Below are 10,341 nucleotides of genomic sequence, written 5' to 3'. Positions count from 1 at the left end.
AATGCGCTATATGGACGGAGGAAGTATTTGTAACGATAAATTTTGCAACAAGAAAAAAGAACTTGATCTTTTTTTAAGGGAAGAAAAACTTTGCCTATAATCTCGATCACTGTGCTACCTGAAATTTCTGTTATCCGGAATGCATGCATGAACATGCAGAGAACTTTCAGCCCCCGCTCTTTCATGTGTCCCTTTACTCTCTTTAAGCAGTCTTGGCAATTCACACAAACGAACTCTGTTGGCTCGCCATCGCGTATATATAGAGGCGTTAGCTTAGCTCTGGGGCAGGCACAAGGCACAAGAGCAGTGTTGATGCACCATCATCGATCGTTGTTCTATAGCCACCATGGGCAGCGGCAACGGCAAGGTGTACGCCACGGTGGTGCTCATCAGGCTCATCTACGCGGGGATGCACATCCTCACCAAGGCGGCCTTCAACGAAGGCACCAGCACCACCGTCTTCGTCTTCTACCGGCACGCCGTCGCCGCCATCTTCTTGCTGCCTTTCGCCTTCCTTGAAATCAGGTACCCATGGCGAAGCCAGCTGATACCAAAGTAATCGGGGCTAGTTCCACTAGTGAATCTACTAGCAAACAGTAAATTTGTGTGTGCATGCTCTCTGCAAGTCACCGTGAATGATAAGAGAGTGAGTAGCTCATCTGGTGTTCTATGTATGCGTTTGCAGGAAGCGACCGGCGCCACCTCTGACCTTCAGGCTCTCCGTCAAGATCTTTGCTCACGGCTTCTACGGGTATGTTGGCGATTTCAGCATGCGCTTTGGCCGCAGCAGATTATTCTCTGTTCTTGTCGCTGAAACACTGATCAAGCTGTTGCCGTTCTGGTGGATCAGGATGGCTGGAACGATCAACTTGTACTGCATTGGCCTGAAATATGCTTCGGCGACCTCGTCGTCGGCTATCTTCAACATCGTGCCGGTGGTCGCCTTCATCTTGGCCGTCATGTTCAGGTCACTCACTGTCTGATGGACCTTAATAAACAACCAAGAGGAGGACGCCATGTTCAGTATGTACTACGTAGCTGCTAACAGTTTTCGTTTGGGCGATGGACAGGATGGAGACCCTGAAGCTGAGGAGCGTCCATGGCATGGCCAAAGCCTCCGGTATCCTCCTCTGCGTCGCCGGCGTCGTCGTGCTGGCGCTGTACCAGGGCCCCCAGCTCAAGTCGATGAACCACCACCAGCTCCTCCAGCACCACGTGAGCGCGGCGGCCGCCCACCATTCCAACAGGGAGTGGGCGCTGGGGATCTTCCTGATGACAACGTCGGTCGTGATATGGTCGCTCTGGACAGTGAAGCAGGGGCCGTTGCTGCTGGAGTACCCTTCCAAGCTCCTCAACACGACGCTCCAGTGCGCGTTCGCCAGCGTCCAGTCGCTGGCCATCGCGCTTGCCCTCGAGAGGGACTTCTCCCGGTGGAAGCTCGCCGGCCCCGTCAGCCTCGCCTCCGTGCTCTTCACGGTACGTGATTGGATTAACACGCCACGGCCCGGCGCCGGCGCCGGCGGCAGGCCGTCGATCTCTTTGGTTGGCCAAGTCCCACTTCTGAATTCTGATCTCTCTGTTCTTCGTTGCAGGGCATCGTGGTGGCGGCGATCTCGTACTACCTGCAGATCTGGGTGATCGAGAAGAAAGGGCCCGTGTTCCTGTCCATGTCGATGCCGCTCAGCCTCGTCTTCACCATGGCCATCGCCTCTTTCCTGCTGGGCGAGGACGTCAGCCTCGGAAGGTAATGGTATTGGTAAATGGTAACCTCACATACATCACATTCACATCGATGGCATTCTCGCGCATTGATTGCCAGCCAGGCAGCCACACCACACGTCGCCGGCGATGGAAAACCATCCGCTCGCGACTTCTTTTTGACTTGCGCACGCCCCCCGCAAGTGGCACCGTGTCGAGCTCACGGAGACCATAGACGATGTGGGGTTATAGTTGTGGCCAACGATCGATCGGCTCGAGCTGATGGGGTCCCGACCCAACGGATCGAGCTGATGATAGATGATCTCTTCAGTCGTTTCGCTGTCTGAAAACGCTTTAGCTATCTGCTACTGCTATATCTCCAACGACTCTTCTCTGTATCTGTATGGGCGCAGCATTATCGGCAGCGTCCTCCTCGTCGCGGGCCTCTACAATGTGCTGTGGGGCAAGAGCAGGGAGGACAAGCAACAAGCGGCGGCGGGCGAGACGACGACGGACAGCGGCCGCGACAAAGCAGAGGACGTGGAGAAGAACGCGGCGGCCGTGCAGCCGGCGGACGGGGAGGAGGAACAGGACCACGGGACGCACGGCGACGCGCGCGGCCGGGGCCAAAGTCTGACATGATCGACACGGCGCGTCCGTGCGTGCGTGTGAATCATGCATTGCATAGCATGCAAAGCGGATATCATCTGCCGATTCCGTGCATCTTTCACGGCAGGCGTACGACCGGTGTTTGTCCGATCACTGCAGAAAGGATGCCGGACGCAGGATCAGGCAGGCACTGTCGCAGTACTGATCATGTGCTCACCCTATCTGAAAGCGGTTCTTGGGCTCATCAGCGCCCTATATGCGTACTACTCTATCCACCACCCTTTATTGTTTGTGTGCTCACATGTACTGTGTGCATCACATCAAGTTAAATTTCTGGGTGATGATTGGACCTTTAATTTCATAAAGATTGTTCTTTTCTTGTAATCAAACAATCAGCTTTAGTTTTCACTAGAGGTAGAAGAATCTAGTTTATTACGACCAAATCGTGAAATGGACGTGCATCCAAAGCTCCAACGCAAAGAACCGACTATAGACAGGAGCTCCTTCCCCGGAGCAAAAAGAAAGCAAGCAAAAGGGAAGCAGGGTTAGTGTGTGGCCCTACGGGTGAACTCCCTTTTCTTAAATGTGGTTTGTGAAGATTGCAGAATATTATTTTATCAAAATAGAAAAGACAACTACGAGCAAAGTTGTTGGGTCAGGTTGACATTTTTTTTTATTAGTACAGTGTCCATGTTAACGCCACGACTCTATTTCAGGGATGCACGTAAAAACAACAAATGACTATTTTTTAGCATAGTTCAACTTTCACACAATTATATATGACCATGTATATAATCCAAAAAAACACATATACATAACAAGATATAATACAGTTATGTCTCGTTTTAACCATCTATTTTACGATCTGCCTAAGACCTTAAAGCCTTGTTGATCTATCTACCCCTAAAATCCATTGTTATGTTGCGCCTTAACCATCTATTTTACAATCTACCAAAAACCTTAAATAAAATCCACCACTTGTGTTCTTTCCTACGACCACCCTAAATTGTGCCCCCAACCCTTTCTCTGTGTCCACACCAATTCTTGTCCTTAGAAAAGCAACCGCTGAAATTAACGATCAAGAATCAATTTCTACCTTTCTCTCTCCATAGTCACTCAAATCCAACAATCCTAATTAAATCCCAAACCCCGCAAACGAGTCGCAGTCCTTCCCTTGCAAGTCACGGAGGACATGCGCACCCTGTTCGGCAACATTTCTACGGCTAATTTTGATGTTGATTTATTATGAGAGAAAAATATTGTTTTATGGTTGGAAAAGTACTACTGATTCTGGTTGATAAGTTCAAGCAAACGGGGAACAATCACAAGCGTCGACTCCAGGCCCCAAACCTACGAGTAGGGTACATCCAACTTGTCTCAGGTTCTAGATCATGTTCGCTACAAGGTAACTAATGAGATGAATTATTTTTATGTGCCCCTTTTGATGAGAAGGAAATAAAGAATGTCCTCTTTCAAATGTTTCCAACCAAATCTCCAGGGCCTGATGGTTTTCCTGCACATTTTTTCCAGCATAACTGGGACGTTTGTCATGACGACTTGACAAGGGTGGTGCTGGGAGTTCTTAATGGAAATGAAATGCCAACTGAAATCAATGGTATGTTCATCGTTTTAATCCCAAAAGTCCAAAGTCCAGTATCTTTGAACCAATTTTGACCTATAAGTCTTTCCAATGTCGTATACAAAATTATATCCAAAGCTTTGGCTAATAGGTTGAAAAGGGTTCTCCTGAATGTCATTTCCGTGGAGCAATCAGCTTTTGTCCCTTGTAGAATCATCACTGACAACGTTCTCGCTGCCCATGAACGTTCGCATTTTATGCATACTAATAGGTCAAAAGCTAATGCTCATTGTGCTTTGAAGTTGGATATGACGAAGGCATATGATAGAGTAGAATGGAATTATCTGGAGGCTATCATGTTAAAATTGGGTTTCTATCGAACATGGATGAATAAAGTAATGAAATGTGTCACATCCGTTTCTTTTTCAGTCTTGTTCAATGGAGAACGACTACAAGATTTTAAATCAACTAGAGGAATTAGACAAGAGACCTGATTTCTCCATATTTATTCCTAATTTGTGCTGAAGGACTATCTTCAGGTTGCGCAATGGGCACCAAAGATCAACCATCTTTTATTTGCTTATGACAGTCTTTTGTTCTTCAAATCTACAACATGCAACACAGGAGCAGTGCAAGAATCCTTGGCAAAATATTGTGAAGCCTCTGGTCAATAGGTAAATCTGGCAAAATCATCCATCTTTTTCAGCAAAGGTTGTAGGCAAACCATTCACAATGAAATTAAATCAATAACTCATGTGGAGAATAAATCCTTAAATAAGAAATATTTAGGATTGCCTACGGGGGTCGGTAGAGCAACAAATGGGGCTTTCTAGTACATTAAAGATAGAGTTTGGAGTAAAGTTCAAGGTTGGATAGAAAAAAAATTATCTGCAGGAAGGAAAGAAATTTTAATTAAAGTTGTGGCCCAATCAATTTCTACATCTACTATGGGATGCTTCAGACTTTCAAAAGGTTTGTGTGATCATATAAACTCTCTGTTAAGAAAATTTTGGTGGGAAAGTGAAAGAGGCAAAAGAAAAAACAAGTTGGGTAGCATGGGAAAAGATGGCCCAACCAAAATATATTGGAGGCATGGGTTTTAGAGATATGGAAATTTTTAATTTGGCTCTTCTTGCTAAGTAAGCATGGTGCCTCCTCACTAAGCCAAAATCACTTCCCTCAAATGACACTCTTAGTGCGCAGATTGGGAATAATCCATCTAAGACATGGAGGGCTATTTGTGATGGGATAGATGTATTAAGACAAGGACTAGTTAAACACATAGGTGATGGTGAAAGCACATAAATTTGGGAGTGTAACCGAATACCAAGATCTAGAATGTATAGACCTGTAGCTTCAAACAAGCCTAACCCCCCCCCCCCCCCCCCCCCTCCCTCCAACACGACTAAGTGAGCTGATTGATCATACTTCTATATGACATGGAAAGTTGATGTGGTGAGGCACTTTTTTCATGACATAGGCAGTGAAGCAATTCTCCAGATTTCCACTGAGTATGAGAAAACATGAAGACTGTTGGGCATGGTTCAATGAAAAAATGGGCTCTTTACTGTATGTTCCGCCTACATGATGTTGATTAAGGTAAAGAAGACTAGAGAAGATTATTTTGATAGCATGACCAATTGCTCTGATGTTGTGGAGCATGAAGTTACCATCTAAAATCAAGGTTTTCTGTTGGCATCTTGCACTCAACTCAATACCCACAACAAGTGTGTTGAAAAGCAGGAATCTAGCCAAAACATCAGAATGCAAAATTTGTGGTGCAAAAGAAGATAAATGGGACAATTCCTTACTGTATTGCACAATGTCTAGACGAAACCTGTCTGTGCTTTTAAGTATATAATATAATATATAATATATATAGTACTAGACTAGATAAGGGTCCAATTCGAAATATATAAATAGGTGGAATACTTGGTGCACATGAGCATGTCTAACTTAAAAGGAAAATAGGATTACTCTATATATTCTATTAATAGGAATTATTTCAGTTTTATTGTTGTACCTGCATTGCAGGAGAAAAAAGTTTTACACTATAGCATGATTGAATACAAATTCTTGCTCATCGGTCATGTTCCCCTCCCTTCTCTGCATCAGTGAGTTCTACCTTTGTGCCATTTGTTTCAGACCCAGCATGACTGTCCTATCTACAGCTAGGCAAGCAGCTCATTTCAGTCATGACCCAACCAACTAGGGCCGTGTTTAGTTGGTGTAGAAAAATTTTTTTAACACTGTAGTACTTTCGTTTGTTTGTGGTAATTATTGTCCAACTATAGACTAAGGCCTTATTTAGTTCATCTCAAAAACAAAAAAGTTTTCAAAATTCACTGTCACATCGAATCTTCGGCACATGCATGAAGCATTAAATATAGACAAAAATAAAAACTAATTGCACAGTTTAACTGTAAAAATCACGAGACGAATCTTTTGATCTTAGTTAGTCTATGATTGGACAATATTTGCCACAAACAAACGAAAGTGCTACAGTAGCAAAATCCAAAATCTTTTCGTATCTAAACAAGACTGTCAGCAACACAACTACGACACCTCCTGAAGACAATGCTGATGGGCCGAGAAGGAGTGTGCGCCAACGACGGCCCAACCCACATGTTCAAGGCCCAGAGTGGGAATAGGTCACCTGCACTACTAGTTGGACGAAACAGGATGAAGTAGTATATGTATGACTCAGAGAGAGGGGAGAGGAATTATGGAAGAACTAAATTGTAATCCTTAACTCCTAAACACTACTCGTTCTAACGAGATTCCTCTGAGTTCTTCCTCAAATTCTTGCTAATCTGTCTAAATTCCATCTAGCTATATCTCGCTGCTTACATCTGGTACCAGAGCTAGCGTGTCTTCCGCACATCAATTTTTTTTTCCGGATCCGTAGTTCGAGCCGCAAACGCCTCTGGTTGTCGAGTTCGATTTGCATTCGTGCATCTTGAGCTCCGTAATTCCACGCACGCGCTCGATCCGGGTTCGATTCGCGATCTGGATCGATCTTCCCCGCCGCCGCCTCACCATCACCACTTCACGCGTTTCGCTCGCAGCCGCGGCGCCATGAATCCCGACTCCAAGTTGATTCTCGACGAGATGCACCGTCTCTTCCAGGAGCAGCGTACGGAGTTCGATTCGTGCTTCGCTGCGACGGACCGCAAGCTCGATTCCCTCGAGCAGCGCTTTGTTGCCAGCGACCGCGCCATGGAGGCTCGCCTCGCCGAGATCGATGAGTCCGTCACCAACAAGTTCAGCGACATCGACGCATCCCTCGCCAAGCAAATCGCCGACTCGGATCTGAACTGGGAGCGTCGCATCACTGATTCAGAGATGCGCCAATCCATGCTTCTGTCCGACGCCGAGCTTCGTCAGGACACCGTCGTCGCCTCCATACTCAAGGCTACTGGGTCGCTGGAGGCCTGGCGCCAGACGACGGAGGGTGACATGGACGACCTCAAGCTGAAGATCTCCAAGCTCACCAAGTACATGGATCGATCCGTCTTCGACAATCCATTTCCTTCGGCCGGGGTGATGTCTTCATCGCCGTTGTTGGAGCAGACCGCCATGCGCTCACCTGCAGGTAATATGGCTGCTCGGCCCAGCGGGCACCACGATGACATGATTACACGGGTGGATGGTGATGGGGAAAAACTTTCCCCGAACCATTCCCCGGCCAATGGTACGTATTCAGACCTACAACAGTTTCATGGTACTTTGTTTGATTCTCAGCATGCCACTCACCCACCAGATCTCGCACTTAATGACCATAGTCACTTGCCTAAGCTTAATTTTCCTACCTATGAGGGTGAAACACACGTCTCTGGATTTCACAAGCTGAGGATTACTTTGAGATGTACTCTGTTCCTCCTTACCGTTGGGTAAAAGTGTCGCGAATGCACTTTCGTGGTGCTGCTGCACGATGGATTGAATCCCTCCATCATCCTGATCGCATTCCTTGGCCAGATTTCTGCAAAATGCTCCATGATCGCTTTGGCCGTGACCAGCGCGATCGGCTTTCTCGCCAAATGTTCCACATTAACCAATCTAGCACTGTCCTTGATTATGTGGAGCGCTTTTCTTCCTTGTTCGATCAGCTTAAAGCCTACCAGTCTGACCCCGATATGCATTATTATACTACTCGCTTTATTGATGGTCTCAAGCATGAAATTCGCATAGCTATCGCTATTCAGCGTCCCTCCAATCTCGATACTGCGTACATGCTTGCTCTGTTGCAGGAGGAAATGGCGGAGGCACCCAAGAAAAGTGAATTTCACGGCTACAACCGTGGAGCAAGACCAGGATCTCGGCCGGTTCAGACTTCACTGCGTCAGCCAGCAGGGGCCAGTAGTGTCAATGCTGAGAAATCTCTGACCAAGCCGCAAGTTCAGGATGACAAGATTTCGGCATTACGAGCATATCGCCGAGCAAGGGGTCTTTGTGACTTCTGTGCGGAGAAGTGGTTTCGTGGCCACAAGTGTGCATCTGCCATATCCCTCCATGCTATGCAAGAAATCTGGGATTTGTTTCACCTTGAAGCGTTGCCTGCCGATGTTGATGAGGATCGACCTATTACCGAGTCACCGCCAGAACATCTCTTTGTGGCTCTCTCTCAAGATGCACAGCGGGGATCGCAAGGCCGACAAACTATCCAGTTCCTGGGATCGTTACAAGGCTTGACAGTCACAGTACTGGTGGATTCTGGTAGCTCTGCTTCATTTCTGGCTACATCTGTTGCCTCTCAGCTACAACACCTTCCCAGGACAGCCAGTGCAGCTTCGGTCAAGGTTGCCAACGGACACACTATGCGTTGCACTGCTTCCATTCCAGATTGCAATTTTTTCTCTGGGCACAATACAGTTTCAGCATGACTTGCGGATCTTACCTTTGGATTCTTATGATCTCATCCTTGGCATGGATTGGTTAGAGTTGTACAGTCCAATGGAAGTCCACTGGAAGGAAAAGTGGTTATCTATACCATATCATTGGTTAGAGTTGTACAGTCCAATGGAAGTCCACTGGAAGGAAAAGTGGGTATCTATACCATATCAAGGCACCACTGTGTTGTTGCAGGGTCTCACACATCATGCGCAGCATGACATTGTTATCCAGTTGCAAATGATTGATAATGTGGATCCAGAGCAATCGGTATCTCATCTGCCAACTGACATTCAGTCACTGCTGAACCAGTTTCCAAATGTCCTTGCTGTGCCTACAGCCTTACCCCCTCGGCGGGCGTGTGATCATACCATACCGCTAGTTGAAGGGGCCACTCCAGTCAATATTAGAGCATACCGCTATCCACCAAGTTTGAAAGATGAAATTGAACGCCAAGTTCAGGTGATGCTGGAACATGGACTTATCCAACCGAGCAAGTCTCCCTTCTCTTCACCGGTGTTGTTGGTTCGGAAGAAAGATGGTTCATGGCGGTTCTGTGTGGATTACCGCTATTTGAATGCGCTGACTGTCAAATCAGTTTACCCAATTCCTGTGTTTGAGCAGTTGGTTGACGAGTTGGGCTCAGCTTCCTGGTTTTCAGTTCTGGATCTCCATTCTGGTTATCATCAAATTAGACTGCAACCGGGTGAGGAGTTCAAAATGGCTTTTAGTACTCATGCTGGACACTATGAGTTTTGTGTGGTTCCTTTCGGTGCCACAGGAGCTCCGGCAACATTTCAGGGTGCCATGAATGTAACCCTGGCACCGGTACTTCGCCGCTGTGCAATTGTCTTCTTCGACGACATATTGGTGTACAGTTCTTCTTATGATGAACATCTCAAACACTTGCATCAAGTGCTCACTCTGTTGGTGAAAGATCAATGGGTTATTAAACTGAAGAAATGCCGATTTGCACAACAAAAAATACATTACCTTGGACACGTCTTGAGTGCGCAAGGTATCAGCACTAACCCTGATAAAGTTACTGCAGTTGCTGATTGGCCAATACCTACGTCTGTTCGTGAACTCCGGGGATTTTTTGGGACTGGCCGGCTTCTATCGTAAGTTTGTCAGGCACTTCGCTGTCCTAGCCAAGCCGCTCACTCAGTTGCTAAAGAAAAATCAGTTGTTTGTTTGGACGTCCCAGCAGCAATCAGCTTTTAACACTCTCAAGCAAGCTCTATGTAAAGCACCAGTACTGGGAATTCCCAATTTTGCAAAACCTTTTGCCATCGAGACTGATGCATGTCAGACAGGAGTTGGAGCAGTGCTCTTACAGGAGGGACATCCCTTGGCATATGTCAGTCGGCCTTTGGGACCTAAGACACAAGGTCTGTCCATTTATGAGAAGGAATATTTGGCCATACTCATAGCAGTCGAGCAGTGGCGTTCGTATTTGCAGCTGGCAGAATTCATCATTTACTTGGATCAGAGGTCCTTAACTCACCTGAATGATCAGAGGCTTAATACGGTTTGGCAACAGAAGGTTTTCACCAAATTGCTGG

General features: G+C 46.6%; 1 protein-coding gene across 1 annotated transcript; it reads left to right on the top strand.

Moving 5' to 3' along the window:
• LOC8080143 (WAT1-related protein At5g64700) lies at nt 248-2,983 on the top strand. Its single transcript, XM_002462898.2, has 6 exons — nt 248-525; nt 686-751; nt 851-967; nt 1,071-1,476; nt 1,593-1,744; nt 2,112-2,983. Exons 1-6 carry the CDS (start codon nt 347-349, stop codon nt 2,338-2,340), a joined length of 1,149 nt encoding a protein of 382 aa, XP_002462943.1. The 5' UTR covers nt 248-346; the 3' UTR covers nt 2,341-2,983.

The sequence above is a fragment of the Sorghum bicolor genome, chromosome 2 (genome assembly GCF_000003195.3).
Source record: "Sorghum bicolor cultivar BTx623 chromosome 2, Sorghum_bicolor_NCBIv3, whole genome shotgun sequence".
Taxonomy (NCBI): domain Eukaryota; kingdom Viridiplantae; phylum Streptophyta; class Magnoliopsida; order Poales; family Poaceae; genus Sorghum; species Sorghum bicolor.
The sequence above is the reverse complement of the archived record's forward strand: the minus strand, read 5'-3'. Positions and strand labels throughout refer to the sequence as shown.

What these genes read in the sequence shown, in the direction of transcription:
- LOC8080143 (XM_002462898.2), top strand. Translation starts at nt 347, where the DNA reads ATGGGCAGCGGCAACGGCAAGGTGTACGCCACGGTGGTGCTCATCAGG. An exon ending in TTTGCTCACGGCTTCTACGG is followed by an intron (nt 752 to 850) that starts GTATGTTGGCGA and finishes CTGGTGGATCAG; the next exon opens with GATGGCTGGAACGATCAACT. An exon ending in ATCTTGGCCGTCATGTTCAG is followed by an intron (nt 968 to 1,070) that starts GTCACTCACTGT and finishes GGCGATGGACAG; the next exon opens with GATGGAGACCCTGAAGCTGA.